The sequence below is a fragment of the Myripristis murdjan genome, chromosome 20 (assembly GCF_902150065.1).
Source record: "Myripristis murdjan chromosome 20, fMyrMur1.1, whole genome shotgun sequence".
NCBI classification, from domain to species: Eukaryota; Metazoa; Chordata; class Actinopteri; order Holocentriformes; family Holocentridae; genus Myripristis; species Myripristis murdjan.
Genome location: NC_043999.1, coordinates 10,164,061 through 10,183,285, shown reverse-complemented (window position 1 = coordinate 10,183,285; position 19,225 = coordinate 10,164,061). Strand labels below are relative to the sequence as shown.

General features: G+C 43.7%; 1 protein-coding gene across 5 annotated transcripts in view; it reads left to right on the top strand.

The window, feature by feature from the left end:
* Positions 1-19,225, top strand: part of scrib (scribble planar cell polarity protein) — an 80,113-nt gene that overhangs the window by 57,403 nt on the left and 3,485 nt on the right. The window contains exons 26-45 of one of the 5 annotated variants that reach the window (XM_030079804.1): positions 95-214; positions 1,173-1,229; positions 1,816-1,872; positions 2,462-2,542; positions 5,929-6,357; positions 7,994-8,065; positions 8,954-9,007; positions 10,005-10,127; positions 10,895-11,005; positions 11,377-11,427; positions 11,684-11,851; positions 12,368-12,527; positions 12,621-12,843; positions 13,190-13,279; positions 13,370-13,552; positions 15,555-15,707; positions 16,340-16,479; positions 16,732-16,769; positions 17,319-17,393; positions 18,922-18,976. In XM_030079804.1, coding sequence (XP_029935664.1) covers positions 95-214; positions 1,173-1,229; positions 1,816-1,872; positions 2,462-2,542; positions 5,929-6,357; positions 7,994-8,065; positions 8,954-9,007; positions 10,005-10,127; positions 10,895-11,005; positions 11,377-11,427; positions 11,684-11,851; positions 12,368-12,527; positions 12,621-12,843; positions 13,190-13,279; positions 13,370-13,552; positions 15,555-15,707; positions 16,340-16,479; positions 16,732-16,769; positions 17,319-17,393; positions 18,922-18,976 — 2,440 coding nt within the window. Of the gene's footprint in view, positions 1-94; positions 215-1,172; positions 1,230-1,815; positions 1,873-2,461; positions 2,543-5,928; positions 6,358-7,993; positions 8,066-8,953; positions 9,008-10,004; positions 10,128-10,894; positions 11,006-11,376; positions 11,428-11,683; positions 11,852-12,367; positions 12,528-12,620; positions 12,844-13,189; positions 13,280-13,369; positions 13,553-15,554; positions 15,708-16,339; positions 16,480-16,731; positions 16,770-17,318; positions 17,394-18,921; positions 18,977-19,094; positions 19,125-19,225 lie in introns of all 5 variants that reach the window. The other 4 variants (XM_030079801.1, XM_030079802.1, XM_030079800.1 and 1 more) reach the window with 4 other exon arrangements.

Sequence of the window (19,225 nt, the reverse complement as noted above, 5' to 3'; positions counted from 1 at the left end):
AATTATTTTTGATGAATGCTCTCTGATTCTTTATTTATTTTTTACAATGTGGCTATCCCATTTTTGAACAAAATTCTGCATCTTTGCTCTCTAGGCATCACCTGGCATCATTGCCAACCCATTTGCAGGTGGCATTGTTCGTAAGAACAGCATGGAGAGCATCTCTTCCATAGACAGAGACCTGAGCCCAGAGGAGATGGAGATCATACAGAAGGTACAACAGCGACAATATATAATTCTACCCAGAAACCTAAAAGATTTTTATGTGTAGTTAAAGTCAGGTATACTGCTATTTGCTGCTATTGCTATTCCTGCACCTGTGGTGCTTGGACCCCTAAATATCATGTACTCCAATCTCACAGCACACATCTCACAGGTTGTGTGTTTTTGTTGTTTTATGCTGTCATGTTTAACAATTTTTGCAGTGGACAGTATAATGGGAGATACAGAATGCACTGTATCTTAGAGACCTAACAGCCCTAAGGCGATACCAAAGGCCCACAAGGCAAAATCAGTGTGCGTTGGTACACCAGGCAGTACGACAGACGTCAAACCAACATTAACCAATGTGAGGCCAAAGCTGCTGTCCATCCACATACCAGGAACTAGCTCGTGATTTTCTAACTGTTGTGGCCAAGTCAACACATGAATGAAATATTTTGTTCAGCAGTTCTCTTAGTTACAGCAACAGTGTGCCACCACAGCACTTTGGTGTTAACAGGTTGAGTTTTTAACGTCAACATAGTTTCAGTCACTCCAATTATGCATACCCCCACCCCACCCCTCCACACTGGCAACTAGAAAGCGCTATCGCACTTGTTTATTCAAGCCAGATTTGCTGTTGGGAAGCTGTTAGTGCAAAATGAAGTTAGGTTCCGATTGATTTATTTAGTGAATGTTTTGGTTAGCGTTGTTCTTCCACATACTTAGGCCCAAGCAATTTTATTTTTTCTGTTTTTGCTGAAGTTTCAGTTGTATATTGACTTTTATGAGTGCAGACCTGAGGTGAAATCTGATCTGGAACCTCAGTAATAAATATCAAAATTGCAAAGATTTAGGTTTATTTGGAATTTTGTATTTTGGATTTGAACTGGAGTTTCACAGTGTAAACAGTAGTCACAACGAAGTTTTATGGCTTTTAGATCTCACTTTATTAAACCTCCCCTCTCCAGGAATCTGAGATGGTGAGGGAGACATCACAGTGGGAGAGAGAAGAGATGGAAAAAGTGGTGAGTGAAATTAAAAATCTGTTACTTCACTGGGAAAGCCAGAGGTAGAATTGTTTCTCTCGCATCCCTAGCTAGATGTACAGTATATCTGGCAATACAGCTTGGGTGGAGAATTTCATTTTTGGACGATCAGAGCTCAGAAATAAGCCAAACATTAGTCTTGCACTGCACTGCAGGATGGGGCTTTAGTGTCTGTTATTGGGTGAATGAAGCTGCTCCCCTGTGCCTTGTGTTGGTGTTTGACAGCACTGTTCCAGCAATGTCCCACCTTGCATGCTTTTTCTGCTTCTATAGCAGATGAATAGAGTACTTTCTAATGTGTGCGGGATCTGTCCTTTCTTTCCCTCTATTTTCTCTTCTCCACTTTTGGTGTGTTTGGATTCACCATACAAAATCATCCAATCATCCCATCTCTTTACCCCTCCTCAATTTCCCCCCTTAATCTTCAATTTTTTCCACTGTAAATCCTTCACTTTCTCATTCTTGTTTCACCCCTCATGCTCATCACTCATTTCTGTGTGGCTGTGTGTGGTTGGGTGTCCTCTCTCTTGTGCCCTCCTCCTCCTCCCCCCTTTTCTTGGTGAAGGAGCGTATGCGCTTGGAGCGTGAGGAGGCAACTCGCCTGCTTGAAGAGGAGACAGAGGTGAGACACTTCTCGGTGGCAGGTCCCCAACCGAGTAATCTCAATGTCTGTGCAGCAGAGGGACTACAAATACTATAGCACCGCCTCCATGGGATTTTACCACGCTACTCATCCCTTCTTTGTTCAGAGAAATCTTTACATTGTTGTCCATGCATGGTATTGCTGACTGGGAATGACGACTCAGCCAGTCCTAGTCCTTATTCAAAGTGGCTTACTTTTACTGGGGAAAGTCAGAAAAAGATCCTGTGCAAATTACATTTTTTGGCCTGGGTCTATTCCTGTAATTGTTATTGTTACAAATGGCATCTTCAATTTTAATCCAGTATAAATATATCATATCCTTAATTTTTACAATTCCAGAAAGTAGAGTTAAGAGTTTATTTGCACAAACGTATTAAAAGGTTAATATATTATCTAAATATTAAAAGGTGTGTGTGTGTATAATTTATAAAGATTAAAAGGTATTGTGCAATTCCACACATAGCCTCCTCCTGTAAAACTAACTCACTTTGAATAGATGTTCATGGTGTAAGATATCTCAGCTTTGTCCTGCTCTCATCTTTGATTTTATTTATTTTTTTGTCCTCAGAACATTGGCACTGGGCCTCTAAAGCTGGACTACAAAACACTCGCTGCGCTGCCCACCACCAGTCTGCAGAAGGTCAACAGGGTAAGATTTTATGTTGTTTAATTGTACCTTTGTTCTTGTGGCAGTGCCTAAAGGAATTTAAAGTTTTGACAGTAATTAAGGTCAGGAGTAGTGTTTGTGCTGCTCCTTGAGATGTTTGAAAAAGATGCCAGTCTTCAGAAATCCACGTGGCTTTTTTTCTCTGAGCAAAGTTGTGCCTGTATTTTTGCGGGGGCCATGTTGGAAATAGTCCTCATGGCTTAGAATAGACTTCTTCATGGAATCCACTGCGTTTATTCCCCGGGAAGCACCCAGTGACCCAGAGCCAACCAGCTGTCCCAACCAGAGGGCAAGAATGTTAACCTTTCATGTGCATAATCCCAATTCCTACGTTCCTGACTTATAACCTTGGGCTCACCGTCTACTCGAGGCTAAACCCTGGACAACAGATCAACCGAGTGTGATGTAACTTTGCCAGCCAGAGTTCAACAGGGGCAGTTCTGACCCTACAAAAAATTACCTCGATAGGATGAAGGAATAACATGAAGACCAAGCAATCTTTGAAGAAAGAATGCAAGATGGATCAAGGATAAAAAAAGTGAAAGATATAACAGATCAGGAGGCAAGAAGTATGCAAACACGAAACACATCATGAAGAAAGAATGGAAGAAAGGTCCAGAATAAAAGTGGAAATGCTATGCATATGTGCAAGGCAAAAAACACACAAAAAAACCAAATCTTTAACCACATTAAGACTGGAGGAAATGAAAGGAAGCATACCCTGTTCCAAAGAGGGGACACTGACGTGGCTGTCCAGTCCCAAGGCTGATAAAGGGACGTGTGAATGTGGGAGAAGTCGGGGGGTAGGGGAGGGGAACAGCTGGCTACTATCACCCTGGACAGCCTATACTTGGTGATATTTTAAACCTAAGATCTGGCCTGTAACTGGATGGAGTTTGACAAGTGGGTGGGGTGCAAAGCAATGGGGGAGAGTGTGGACAGCCTGCCCTCCACCAAAAGTGTTGCAGTGTGTTTGCCCAGCGTCCTTGGAGGAGCAAATTCTGAGAGGACATACTGCAAATCTTTACCAGCCAACATCCTACAGTGAGTATCAAGATGCTGGACGGGGGACACTCAACTGCTTTTGCTGTGTTGTTTTTCCTTTTCCTTTTCCTTTTCCTTTCTTTCCTTTCTGTCTTTCTGTCCCATCTTTTGCTTGCTCTTAACTTTTACTTTAGTTCAAGTGTGAGTTTTGTTGAAGTTGAGCTTTTTTGGCACGATTTTCGCCTTAGTTTGAGATACATCTAGACTTTATTAGGGTTCAGACATTTAGCGTGACAATATTGTTATTGTTATACAACTTTAAATATTTAAATACACATTTTTTAACTGTATCCAGTATGAAATGATGAATCATGGTTCTGTTGTTAACAATTTGGCTACATTAGCCAATCTACTGCTGTATGATGTATATTTAAAATTCCAACAGACAGATGTAAGACTTGTTTTAGGATCCACATCTCAGAAGTCTGTGTAATCTAGTTGTAGATCTCTGGGCCCTTGGACTTTCTCTGAGAACTTAACCTGCATATTACATGCAGCTGTTCGTGCTTTGCACTTTAGAGCAGGAATTAGGCTGCAGCAGCACATTTGTCCTGCTCAGTCTGTGTCACAAAGGCCCCTTGAGACTGCCTGTAAGTTACAGTCTCATTAAGGCTTTCACTGAGAGCACCGGAGATAGTTCTTGTTAAAAGTTTTTTTGTTTTTTTTTGCCAGACAGGATGTATTTTCAGCCTTTTTCTGGACTTACTAGCAAACTTGTATTAGTGATTCTTAAGGTTGTGGTTATGGATGAGAAAGTGGCATAAAATAAGTGAGAGGCCAGGGATTACAGTGATTTTAGAGGAGCTGAGAGGTGTTGTCAGGCACCGTGTGATGTAGAGCTGCAGTTTAGATTTGAGTATAAAACAATGATGATACACTACTGTAGTAAAAAAGGAATGCAAATTATGATTTAGTCCTATTTTAACTCATAATTAAATGTTATTCTTGAGGTTTTTCTTGTGTTGGTGTGACACAACACTAACAGTTAAGACATTTCAGTTACATGGTTACAGGTATGTCTCACCCTGGTATTTCATCTTCAGATCTGACGTAGCCAAAACTATACTCCTGTCTTCACTCATGCATAGCCTGTATGTCTCTCAGTTCCTTTGAGCTGTATTTCCTTTCGACACAGCTGTAGACAACTCAGCGTGTTGGCATGCTGGCAAGTTTGCACACACTCCTTCTCAGACACCACCACAACCCCACCTGTTGCTCACAATCTGTACCGGTGCCAAAAGGGTACTGGTTCACATTCCATCCCACTGACCCTCATCGCACTGCCGGCCAGTTATAGTCAGCTTGTCGAGAACCAAATTACAGTGTGTCACAATGCTTGTATTCTTAGTCGTGCTATTTTGTCACCAGATATGTCAAGGCTGTGTGTAAAAATATCTACAGTAGTTTATATGGTTAGTGTTGATTTTTGAAAAGTGTCAATATTTTTCAGGTCTTGGGTGTCTAAAAGCATTACATTTTTAGTGTTACAGAGGTTAGTTTCTCTCACAGTTAGTGTTTTGGGTTGTGTTAAACATTGCATAGTTTTGTGCGCCTCTGAATGCTACGTCAGCAGCCTCTGCAGTCAAGGAAGAAGGTGTGTTGGAGCCTAAGTGTCTCGCTACTCTGATAATATGGGTTATTTAAGGCCCAGAGCCTGGTCTGGGGTAATGTGACCATTACTCTGGTAGCCCATTAATGGGTCTGGAATGATGGGCAGTGAGAAACTTATCTAAAGGGCTTCAGCAAAGATTGAATGAACAGTATCATGTAAGTAACTCTACTCTTAGTATGTAGAGGCCTGTGTCAGAGAAGTATGTCAGTCTGTTTATAGAAGCACATAAAGTTGGACAAGATATGGGGATTTCTTTGTCACTGACATGTTCTATCATTGTCTAGTGACCTAATTTCAGACAGTTTAGTATTTTGTGATGGATTTCTTTGTCCCGATGTATTTGCTTCCTAAATATAAAATGGTAAAAGGTTTATTAAAAAGAATACAACATTTTTTTGAAGTGTAGCAAAGTATTTTGTTGTACTAAGATAAAACACACTAACCTTTGTAGATCTATTTTCTCCCTTTAATATCCTTATTATGCCCACTTTCTCTCTGGTTCTCCAACTCTCAGGTCTTATGTAATCTTGCAACTAGCAATAAAATCCTTTGTGTAATTTCCTCTCTTTTGTTTCCTATGCTTACGTTTAATTTCACTATCTGTCCAGCTGTTGAACTCCTTTTTCCCTCTTGTCTATATTCCTTTATTATTAATTTACTTTACTGTATCTCATCTTCCTCCTTGATCTCTGTGTCCTTTGCTCCTGTTCAGTTCTCTCCTTCTGTAAGTCTGACTGCACCCATGGAGGCCCCCCTGCAGGCCCAGTGCAGAGCCCCATTAGAGCCCCTGGGCTTTGGCCTAGGCCACATCACTAAACCCCTCTATCACATGGATCCCCAGTCCTGCCCCACTCTGAATCCTGAGAGCGAGCATCTCCATGGCATCCAGCTTTCTCCAAATGGGACCTCAACCTGTCAACAATCCAGCTCAACAACACCTAATTCAACATTAACACCCATAACTGCTGAAGATGAAGAACAGGAATGTCTGGTGGACTCTCAACCTATCTGCTTTAAGGAGAACCCCTTCCTTGTGGCAAATCGCAGAGGAAAGGGTCTTCCCCCTGGAGAGCAGATCCTGTCGGGGCCTCCTGTGGGGTATGGGAGGCAGGGCCAGCTGCAGCCCTGGGTGTACAGCAAGGCAAGATGCCAGCCTGTGTGTGCTTTGGAGGCAGCATTGCATGTTACTCTGCACTGGTTTTACTCACTTCAGCCACTGGAACCAAAGCTACAGTAACCAAGAGAGTAAATTACACATCAACAGTGTGTGGAAGCTTTGTTGTGGTCATCAAGATTGTTCAGGAGCATTTGTACTGTTTTCTCACAAATTTTCTCACAGAGGGGAGTAGGGATGGGATTTGATAAGATTTTAGCGATTCCGATTCCATGATCGAATCTGCTTATCGATTTGATTCTTTAACGATTCTCCTATCGAATCTCACTGGGCAAAGGGAAGAAAAAAAAGTACAAATGGGTTTATTTGTATTAACTTTCTTTTATATCATTGTGTGAAATTGTGTAAAATGCCACCACTCCTGTCCATCCAAATTACTTTTACACAACTACATTTCAGTGTTCAAATTATTGAAATATTTATTAAATAACTGTACAAAACAAATATTCCTTTTTTCCTCAATCGGTACAGAAGGATCAGGTGCAAGTAGCGTCTGACTGTTCTGATACTAGTAGTTCTGATACTACCTGGTACTGGAATATTTCGCTCGATCGTTTAGAAGGTATTGAGTACCGATACCCAGCCCTACAGCATATACAGTATGTATAAATTAATACACTTTTAATAACTTAAAACAAACCTAAAGCATAAGTAAAAGAAAATCTCTTCTCCCCTTGACCTAAAAACAAAACTGACATTTAAAAAAAAAAAATCTGAAATTCTAATGTGGAAATTGAAATCCAATAACACTTCAACATGTTACTAGACAATGCTCCTTCCTTTTTAAAAGGGTATATGAGCTGAGCTGCCAAAAAATAAAACCAGTCCAGCAGTGACAAATAAAACCAAGTCAAGAACTCTAGACAATGCTAGCTTTAGCCGCGCTAGCTTTAGCCGCGCTCCTGCTGCTGCTTGGTTGAGATTCATTAGCGTCAGCGTCACTCCGGAGCGTATCGAAAACATGACATTCCTGCAAAGAAACTGCTTGCTGTGTGGACAAATGTTTCTGCTGCTAGCACTTCCTCCCTTTGTCCAAATTGAAGTGTTGCAAGCAGTGTGCGTATGACGTCATAGTGCATACGCAGCGGACTCGATAGCGGAATCGTTAAGCACTTCGGCAAACGAGTCCGAGGAGTCCGAGTCCGAGAACCGGTTCTTAACCAGAACCGGTTCTCGAATCCCATCCCTAGAGGGGAGGTTTATTTTTCTAATTCATGTGTATCAATTCCAGTAACAGCCCACTTAAATGAAGCATGTGTGGCTGTGGTAGGAGGACTCTTCCTTGCTATGAGCACCACATGTGCTATGTGTGGGCATAGTTAGGACCAGTTGGAATGTTGAACGCAGCAGCTGTGAAGGAGGTCATAAGTCTTGAATGACCATGACCTTTAGATGCACAGAAAACTGCATGTATATGAGCAAGAGCTTGTTTCTTGGGACGGTTGATTGGAAAAGATAATTTTAACATAGAACTAACCAATGGATCTGTTGCTGTAGCATTTCTGAGCCAGAACAGCCCTTTCTACACACGTGTTTCAGTGTGATAAGTGAAAGTAACAACAGCTGTAGAATGAGCTTTTTGTCCCTTTGTTCATTTTTCCAGGCACCTTCCTCTGATCTCGTGAGGACAGACAGCCCAATCAGGGATGTCTCCTACTCTCCCACTATCCAGCCGGTGAGTCTGCCTGTAATGTTCTGCACTCCTCCTTTAACATTTTTATCACCTGCTTCCATGCCATCTCTTCACTTTATGTTCTCCTTTTCCATGAGACTGTCCCAGTTTTGTAGAGGATATAGAAGTGTTTTACGGTCGACCCTTTTGACCCCTCCTCCCTCCCTTAGCCCAGCCAACACTCTTCCAACAGCTCCCTCTGTGCAGGCAGGGAGACCCGCTTCGTAAGTGGGTCATCTGGCCCTCTTTGCTCTGGCCTGGATGTTTTTTTAGCATATGTGTTCACTGCTCTCAGCCATGTATTTGTTATTAAGACATGGTGATGCTTCTAACACAGCTCTGCCGGTCTGAAAAGCATGTGACTGCTTCTCTATATGGCCAGCTGATGACTGATGCTTCGCCTCATGAGGTGTTAGACTCGATGCGCCTTGGGGATTGTAGATTATATGACTGAAAGCATTTCTGTCTCTACTGACCAGCTATGGCTTATTTTAACTTGACTGAGAACAGGAAACTTCAGTCAAGGAAATTTGAAATGTGGTGTTTTTTTTTATTTTGTTAGCTTCACATGACATGAGTATTATGAGTATTAGCTTAATTACTCAAAAACAATAAGATGTAACAGCTGAAAAATAACGTGACAGTTTGATAAAATAAACAAAGAGGTCAGCAATTTGGTTTGGATTTTGGTATCAAATTAAGTCACGACAGCTCGTATTTTTATGTGTTATTGCATTGCTACTTGAGAATGGTTTTAGTTCGTCCTGCATCCCCCTGCAGAAGTTAAAGTTTAGCGACTGCGTGCACTGTCTGTTGAAACTCAAGCAGTAGGCGTGTCTGGTCACATGAAACATCATGCCAATCCATGCATTCTTGTATATTTTCTTTCAGGCAAGCATTCATTACACCTCCACTCCCACTGCCAAGGAGAACAGTCCATCATCAGTGAGTGCTGTTCACAACATAATATTTGAAGCAGGGTTTACACTGATACATTGGTTAGTGATATCAGGCCAATATTTGCCTCCTATTAAATATTTATCATGTGGTCCACTGCTGATATGATGGAATTTCCTCCCTGACATCAGCTACATGAAAACCACAGCCTGCAATCAACTTAATATATATATATGTATTTTTTGTTTCCACATTTTTTTTATCTGTTCATTCAGTTACTTTTTCATTTAAGGTAGTGATGTATCCCAGGATGTCCCTGCCATTTAATTGTTTGTGTGGGTTCCATCTTTGTCCTTATCACCTTATCTTAAACACAAGGCAATAGAGTGTCAAGATCGGGAATCTAAACTGGGGTTTCTCAACCAATGGACCGTGAGGGCCCTTCTAGTGGGCCGCAGAATACCACAGATAGAAGCCAGAGTCCTGCATGGGCCCAGTTTTACAAACTCTATCCAACCTGAACCCACAACGATCAATACTGCACCTGACCCATGAACCGCTCATTTCTCTAAGTCAGTTTTGGACCTGACCTGACATCAATGCAAAAAACCACTGACATCATTCTGACCTTTTGTAATCACAGTGAATTTCTCCCCACATCTGACCTGGTCTTTGAGTATGTGATTTCAACAATTTGATGTTCACCACTTCATCCATGCTGATGATGATTGCTGTTTGGCTTTGATCACTTTCAGTTCCTGTCAGTCACTGCCCTCACAGATAGTAACTGAAAGCAACAGCAAACCCCTTGTCTAAATGCTGTCTTAGTTTTATTGAATTAGTTGATTTTTTCCCCCTAAATTTAAGACTACTGAATATCAGTTTCAATATTTAAATCCCATATCATTCAAACCATATTTTAGAGTCAAATAATTTGAATGTAAATTCAGGTGCAACGATATTTCCACAGTGGCTCCATTTATTTTCACTCACCCATTGCATAGTATGCCCATTCATCATTTTAACTGCCCTGTTTTCTCTGCAGACACGCCCAGGTGCCATCCAGCCAGTTGGGCGCATGCGGCCAAGCACCTCCCCTGCCACTCCGGACGGCCACAGTCCCAACCCCTTCCAGCATGGCCCCTCCCCCATCAACTCCCAGACCTCTGTAAGACCCCTCACCACCACGTAGGGCTGTGCATTCTCAGCCCTGTGCTGCCTACTGTGCCTGCACAGTCTTAAACACTGCAGCGGAGTCTCATATCAGGACAGCGGAGTTACAGATATTTATGGCATACGAATGAATTTGTTTCTAAATGAAGCTAGATCCAAAAACTGGAAGACTTTGAGGTATTTGAATGCACAGGAAAACTGAATCTATAGGAATAGAGCCAGTGAGACCGCTGCTGTCACTGCACCTGCCAGGAAAACCAGGAGGTTCTTGGTTTTGTCACTGCACAGGGAAATCCCACCAAAGTCTGAGTTCCTGAACCAGACAAACACAATTTCACATGATTGGGTTTTTTCAGAATGCGTAACTCATTCCTTGTATTGGCGAACGGCATTAACCACAAGCTAGTAAGTAATGAAGAAGCTAAGGATTTCATCCCATGTCTTCCTGATTGTATCATTAAGGTGCTCATGCAGAAAAAACCTGTCATGGCTTTGAACACAGCAGCAGCACCACCTCACTCTCCAAGCCCTACCGTCTGTCTTTCTGTGGCACATTCCCCTCTTCCATGAAACCAGCTGCCATGGTGTTCATCTGTTCTCCTCCACTGTCTTCTTCAACTTTGCTGGTTTTTCTCATAGTCTACCCTCTCCTACTTGTCTCTGTCTGTCTGTCCTCCCCACCTCCTCCTCTCCCTCTTCCCTTTGGTTCCCTGAACATATGGACCCCACCCCTCTCTTGTTGCCTCCATGCCCCCCCTGCAGCCTCGCGCCCCCTCCCCCACCTCGCCCGATGAGTTCCCCATGAATGTCAAGCAGGCATACAAGGCGTTCGCCGCCGTGCCTCACTCGCTGGCAGTGCTGGAGCCGCCACAGGTAGGCCGCGCCGCCCAGACTCCCCTGGGTCACAACAACAAAGCATGCTGTGCTGATTGGTTGATCGCCCTACCCCTTCCTGACTGGAGCAGGCTGTCGTGGCAGATCCTGCACCGTGTCGGGGAGCCTGTGACGTGCTGTGACGTGTGGAATGCGTTCATCGTTGGTTTCGTACTTCAGTGCTATCATCACTCATGGCGGTGTTGACTGTTTTTCCATTTGCCCATCCTGTACTGATATTCAGTCCCCCTTTTTTTTTTTTTATCCCCGCTCCTAATCAATCTGCCTGCTCTCTTCCGCTGTTTTTATGCAGAGTCAGAGATTCCTCCGTTATACTAATGCTCGATTCATTTTTTTCTTATGCGATACAGGACCTGTATGGTGTGAGGAACAATGTTCACCCCAAGCAGTCTTCTCCAGAGGTGAGTTGCTCCTTTGACCCAAATATCTGAAGCACATCAGCTTTCGCACAGTTGTTTCTATTGTTTTATTTGAGTACATACATTTGAGTACCGAAACTGCAGCCAATTTGGCATTGTAACTAAGCTCAAAAACCTTACTGAAACACCCTTGTCAAGAAATAGTACAAGCTATTTTGGTTAACAGTAGTAACAAACGACCAATTACTGGCTGGCCCTCAGCCTGACAGCCTGGTGACAACCTGTGTGGCCTTTTCAGCCTGAGTTGCACAACGAGGTGTTTGATGATGGGGTAGAGGGTCATGAGGGAGCTGGCAAGGGTCTGACTGGCAAGATTTCGCCCCGACCCTCCCTCTCCTCTGACCGGCGGGAGTATATGAGCCTGGCAGCAGTGCCTCGCCTCTCCAGGCCTTCCCTGGACCTGCAGGTACCCGCTGCCTCCACCGCAGCTAGAGCAGTCCGATCCCTCAGTCGGGCTGTGGTATGCCAGGCTTAAGCGGTGGTGGTGTCCCTGTCCCCCTTCAAGTGGGAAACAATCATGCTGTATTTGTCAGAAATGCAACTGTCAATGATCTGACTTTGAATCAGCTTATGGTGCTGGGTTCTGATTCGATTGTTGATTTTTTTTTTTTCTTTTCTTTTTCTAGTCTGCAGTATCTTTCTTCTGGCATCTCTAACAGTTTCCTTGATTCTTTTGGCAAAAGGCTCTGCAGAAATGTACTAAATCACAATAAAAATCAGTATTGTATTAATCAGCATTGGCCTTCTTTCTTTTGAAGTCTTGCTGACCTGTCCTCACTGCGTCGCCTCTCAGTGTTTAACAAGCATCATCATTACCGCTAGATTTTTAACTACTAGATCTGTTTGGAAGATCTTAGCCCTACTCTTTTGTCATAATTTTTATCCTTTCCCTTTATAAACTTTATTTCTCACTGTCCTGCAGACTCCTTCTCCTGGTGGTAAGGACAGCCCAGAGCAACGGTCTTTCAGGGACAGACAGAAGTATTTTGAGATCGATGTGAAGCAGCAGACGCTGGATAAACCCAAACCTCGTGTTTCCCTCGTTGGAGAGGACGACCTCAAGAAAATGAGGGAGGAAGAAGGTCAGTTTTCACAATGTCTGGTTTATATGTAACAAAGACAAACCTGTGACTTAGCTTGTCAATTCATAAACCTGCCTCTTCACTTCAACCCAGCGAGGAAGTTTGAGCAGCGGGCGCGGGAGTACCTGCTGGATGAGGACGAGGAAGATGAGGAGGAGGAGGACCTTGCGAAGCAGGTGGCACAGATGAAGGCCACAGGCAAGGTGCTGCTAGATGGAGTGGAGTACAAAGTGGAGCCGGTGTCCACTCCATCCAGACACTGCTCCACACCACCAAGCTACAGTGTCACACCACCCAGCTACTGCGGCAGCTCAGGGTAACGATACACATGAATTAATACTTTAAACCCCAGGGACGGCCTGTGGCCCAGTGCTTAAAGTAAAGCTGAAGTTCCCTCGCACTTTTGAAGGGATCTTGTGTAACTTATGTTAACTTATGTTACTACTCAATGGTTTTGTTAAAAAAAAAAAAAAAGTCAGTTACAGGCAAATGGGTGCACTTACATTTACACACACAGACTCACAGACAGACTAATAATGTGTAATGAATGCTATTTATTTGTTTTATTATGTCAAGAAGTTGCATATTGTTGCTTTAAATTTCATCATAATTTCTCATTCCTCAAGTTAATTCATCCACCGTCTTTATATTTCTGCGTGTAGGCCCTCCTCAGTAGATGGCAAAGGAGACTCCCAGAGGAATTCACTGGAGGAAAGCTTTAGGTTGGAGCAACGGCCCAATTCGATGACTGGGTAATTAAAACATACAGTATTTCATATTTGTGTATCTGTGTGTTGGTGTGTTGCTCACAACACAGCACACTGTTGTTTTTGTGTCGTCAGTTTGATCCCAGTGTACCCCGGGGAGTCGGCAGCTCCCATCCGCACAGCCAAAGCAGAGCGCAGACATCAAGAGAGATTGCGTATGCAGAGCCCTGAATTGGCTGTAGCCCCCGACAAGGACCTGTCCCCTGCCGAGAAACGAGCTCTGGAGGCTGAGAAGAGAGCCATGTGGAGAGCAGCACGGTAAATGAAACACAGTCTTACACACGCCAACTTGGAAGATAAAACAGCCAGTGTTGTCGGGTCTCTTTTACCCTGCAACCTGCCCGTTCTGCATTTTCCTTTCAAGTTCCTTTTAACAAAAACTTCTTTCCTTTCAAACACCTAATCCGTTTACACAGGCAGAGTGCAGTGGCTTCAGTAATCAGTTTTGACCATGCAGAGCTGTTGGCAAGTAGATCATGGAGGGGCGTTTTGATCCCTTTTTCTCACTAGTGCAACAGCTAGCTCTGGATGAAAAAGGACAAGTGGGGGCGCTTTCCCACAGAGTCTGGCGTCTTTTAGAAAGTTAGTTGTGCTACCTGTACATTTCTACCTGCTGTATGTGTTTTGAGCAGCAGCTTTCTTAATGTTTCCCATCTTACAAACCTCAAAGTCAGTCCACCATTTATAGGTTTTAGGTTAATGCATCCTACATTTGCTCTCAGGTCAGTTTTGACAAAACAATGGTTAGAGAATCTAGGAAAAGAAACGGGAAGCCTTGATATCTTTGAACAAGGTACTGGGGACATGAAATGTTTACCTTCACTGGACTGGCAACATAGGCAGTGACACTAGGCATGTGGACTCATGGGAGAGAAACATGCAAGCAGTAAATGGAATTATTAATGAATACTACTACTACTGCTGCTATTACTACTACTACTACTACTACTAATAATAATAATAATGTAGATACATCTGTCATATTAGCTATGATTCCCTTTGGCCAATGTAAGATGTCTGGATGACATTTTAGCCTATCTTAGACATTAAGTCTGGCTGATCTGCACTGGCTTATCTTTACAGTCTTAATAATCAGGGTCATGTGTTCTCTGGGGAGTAAAGGAAGGCTTATTCTGTAAGACAGTAACTATTATAATAGTCATAATATTTATTTCCATTTTTCAAAATTTTGTTAAACTACCAGAATTAAATTCAGGCGTCATACATAATTAGCATGATAAAACATAAACAATATAATTAAACATCCTGGTACATGCTGAAACCAATACTCGTTAAGTAGGGAAGAAATACTGAAGTATTTCATACAAGTATTAACTATTATAAGTATTTTCATACCAAAAACAATCATGGAAAAGACAATCTGGGGAAAAAAATGTGTTTTAGAGAGAGAAGAAGACTTGGCTAGCCTGATCTCCTCAGGCAGGTCTTTCCACAGGCTAGGGTCCCTGATGGAAATAGCTTTGTCGCACTTTGTAACGCCCAGAGGGCCACTTCTTGAGGACTTCAGGCTATGCTTCATTTTGTAGGGGGTAAAAAGTTCAGCAATGTATGAATGTACTAACCTCTGGTGTGCCTTAAAAGTGAATAACATGAATGGCAGTTTCCCAGATAGCAGATAGAAAGGGTTTTATCTTTTTAATGTTTCTGTGTTGAAAGGAGCATTTACAGCACGGCTCATTTTATGTGCTTTTCCTGATTTATATTCCCATCAAACACAGCACAAATATTTCTGACACAAAGTTGCTCTGTACAAGAACATCAGCTCACAGTCTAAGATTAAAAATGTTATCTTTTCTTTGGTGTTTTAAAGCTTTGGTATTTATCAGTGCTAGAGGGTTAATGACCTGTAATTCTGAAACAGATTTCTCAACGCAGTCCGTCATCTCGGTCAGTAAGTTCAGTTCAGTTCAGTTCAGTTCAGGCGTTTCAAAGCAGTCATACATCCAGTTGACCCAAACACAAGTTCACTGTTAGTCTGTCTGTCTCCTCTCTTTTACTATTTTCATGTCTTGTAAACTGATATCATTGATTCCTCCTGACTCTTGTATTTGTGTCAGTGTTTTACCTCCCATTATCTGGTTTTCTTCTCTTCCTCTATGTCTGTGTGCTCTTATGTCTTCCTATCCCTCATTTCCTTCCTTCCTTCATTTTCTTTCTTCACCGTGGTGTACCTCTCCTTCTCCTTGTCCCATCTCCTCCATCCTTTCCTTTTCCTTCTCCCTGGCCTTGCGGAATTCAGGCCATACGGTCTAGAGGAGGATGTTAGGCAATATGAGCAGGACCTGGCTAAGAGGCTCTACCAGGCCCGAGTGAGGGCATCTCAGGGCTCGGCTGCTGCCCCCCAGCCCCTCACCACCTCCTCTACTTCCTCCTCTGCTGCCTCCCAGCTCAGGTCTGCTCCTCGGCCCCAGCTCCTGGGGCCAGACGCACGGCATATTGTGGGGAGTGTGCTGGGGTGCTGTGGGCTGCTTTGGCGTTGGGGGGCATTTTGCTTAAGAGTTTTCAACGGTCCAAGCGAGAAAGCACTCACAGCGACGTTGTGACAGTGCTTCAGCTGCCTTTTAGGTGCTGTCTTGCTTCTGCACGTCTTGGCTGTATCCATCGCTTCTTCCTCTGATACCCCCGACCCCCATCCTCTGTCTTGTCGTCCCCTCCCCCCCTTCCACAACTGTCTCTTTTCATTCCTGCCTTGCTGTTCTTTTGATTTACACACACTGTTATCCATACTAACACACAGCCCACAGCAAAGATGCAAGCAGTATTTGTGAGATAAGGGTAAGCCTGCCAACTGCTGGTAGTCCTTATCCTGGAATGCAGTTTTTTATGTGCAGTGGAATTTATTTGGTTGTGTGAAATACAGCAAACCAGGACAAGGAGCACCCAAAATCCTGTTTCTAGTAGTTAGCAGCACTGTTACAATACCCCACATGTAGTAGTGTGCGCCTCTGTGAGTCTATCTCTTTCCCGTATTCCTCCTTTTTCCTCCCTCATATATCCATCTGATTGCATCTCTCTCTCTTGCAGAATGAAGTCTCTGGAGCAGGATGCACTGAAAGCTCAGATGGTCATCGCCAAGTCTCGGGAAGGGAAGAAGCGTGGCACACTAGACCAGCTAGCAGAGTCACCCTCACCGGCCCCCACGCCCTCTCCCACCCCTCTGGAAGGTGGGTCACTCCTCTGTACCACAGATAAACCTCTTTTAGCTGAAATCCCACATGCTAAACCCTCTATGTTGATTATTTACTTCACTTATTTGATGCATTTTAACAACACAGATAGTTTGAACAGAATGACACGATCAAAATCAGTTCCTGTATATTTATTGTTTCAGTGGTATTAAAAAACGACACTGTCAGCTGTCAAATCTACGTGAGTGGTGTAGTTCTGACTTCTTATTTTTTGTTTTTCTCTGACAGAGCTCAGTCCTCGAGGATTAACCTCACCTGGCAGGCTGGTAAGCTCCATGCTCATCTTTCTAGTTACATTTTTAAGTTGTCACAAATTATTTATTTTTCCAGTGGCCTTTTTGTCAGGATAATCAGTCAGTGAATCTCCTTTTGAATGGGCTTGGAGATCTTGACTTGAACAGAGAATTACAATGCTGGAACTCTGACTGTTCCCTTAATTTAAGGAGCTTAACTCATGAAAGACAACCTTTACAGTGGCTCATTTACAAACCGAGAAAGGGAAAAAAAGTAGATTGGCTTGGAAACACATTGACATTAATCCACCATCTTGCTATCACTCTAGCCAATCTGAGCTGAGAACATACTGCTCTCCCTCCATATGCCACAGCTGGCTGTTTGAAACACCCATTAGCCTTTCTGCCTCCTGCCTCTCCCTTTCCCATTTCCTCATTCCTTTCCCTATCCCTTATCCCTTTCCCTCTCCTCTCCACCCTGCTCTCCTCCTTTTCAACACTCCATCCTACTCCTTTTTTTCTCCCCCCCATCCCTCCACCTCCCCCTCTACCTCTGCTCATTCCTGTTTGCTATCCTTCTAGTCCCTGTCGTCAAAGAAGTTTGACTACCGACAGTTTGCTGCCATTCCTTCTTCCAAACCCGTATACGACATCCAGGTATTGGCTGCATGTTGAGCTACCGGACCCCAGCCGTCTCCCCTCCCCTGGCTTTCCCTGCTGCCTCTCCCCCTCTAGTTGCTCTATAAATCAAGAGGCTTCAGTGCAAATGCAGTCTAGGTTTTGGCTCAGTGACTGATCAGTACTTCCTGCTCTCCACTTCTTCTAGGGGTGTGGCTCACTAACTCTCACTTGTACAGTGAGCAGAGATTTCATGCTCTAAATAATGACACACTCTTGTTTTTTTTTTTCACATGAATTCGCTTCACTCTGTTCTCCCCTCACTCTGCGATCGCCCACTCACCACCCACAAACCTCCAAGCATCTCTAGCAGTAACCATCGATATCCATCCACCTGTCAGCTGTTTAACCACTCAGCCAATCACCAACACGGCAACATTAACACCCACTAGTTTTTACACAGTTATGTGATCCCACTAACCAACATTGGTTCTGGGGAAAATAGCCCGAACTCTGCATCTCATCCACTCACATTCACCTCCACTGGCTGTCTTGTGCCATGCATGGGCTGTTTTTTTTTTTTTTATCAGGTAGAGGAATAACACATTCTCCATGTAAGATTTCCTCTTGTGCTCTGGCTTCTGAAACACTGATAATGCACTGAAGGTCTCCTGCCTTCTGTCACTTATCCATTAAAGCTAAAAGCTCCACTGGAAGCTTTGCAGGCTTAAAACCTCATCAGGGTGATAGTTTGGTGTAGGCCAGTATGGATTCTTTGTGTTGAGGAAGAGACCAGAGGGGAAGCAGGGGAATCCTCGAGTGATGCTGGAGCGAGCAAAGCTTTGTCTTGAAGTGGTTGTGGTTTCTGGTCCGAGTATCTGTGGTTGTCTGTTACTGTTGTCAGTCTGGACTCCTGAGAGTTCGGAGTCGTATGTTGTTTCCTAACTGTTGCACAGTGACACCATTTTGTGTAGTGGATGTCATGTTGCATTCTCAGCCTCCTTTTGGTGGGTTTAATTCGACCTCGCTACATGTGAGTCTGTTTGCATTGTGTTTGAGATCCCCACAAATGAACGTGACAGTGTGTTTGAAAGCTCTGTGTTGGTGTCGGGGGAAACTATGACTGTTGAGCTTGCAAAGGGCTTATTGTGAGTGATAACTAGGAAGTGTCACACACTGTTGCTATGTAACAGCATCACCACATAGATGGACAGTAACGTAACAGCCTGCTGCCTGGTTTTCCGACTCTGTTGGTGCTGTACTTACGCTCTGTTTGCCCTCTTTGTGAATGTGCCTACATTATACAGCAAGCCCTGGAACTGATGATCTAACTCAACCACCCTCTCTTTTAACACACTGATCTCTCCTGGGGAAATAGTCCTGTAGAGGCACTGGCTCTGGGAGCTTCAGTGCTGCCTGCTAAACTGGCAGAGAGGAGTGAGGCTGGCACACACTCTCCCTCACTGTCAGCCCCACTGCTCACATGGTGAAGGTTTCCCAGGGGATACAGGGTAGTAAAACACCTCCGCCACTCCTCACATACTCATTCTCTGCTCCTCTCTTACAGTCCCCTGACACAGTGGAAGACATTCAGTTCATTGACGATGGCTCCAGCAACCCAGGTGAGTGCCTGATCCAGTGACTTAGTGTACCTTTAAATGAGAAAGGTCTTAGTCCAAGCGTTGAGCACACCAGTAATGTATGTATTACACCCCGATTTCCTCTGTCCCTTTGATTCAGGTGACTACCTGGGATAAGCAGCTCCTATTGGTAGGATTCCCATAAAGCGTGTGTATGTGTGTGTGTGTGTGTGTGTGTGTGCGCACCTCTCGAGGCTGAGTGTGTTGAAATCTGGGAGCAGTATATGTGTG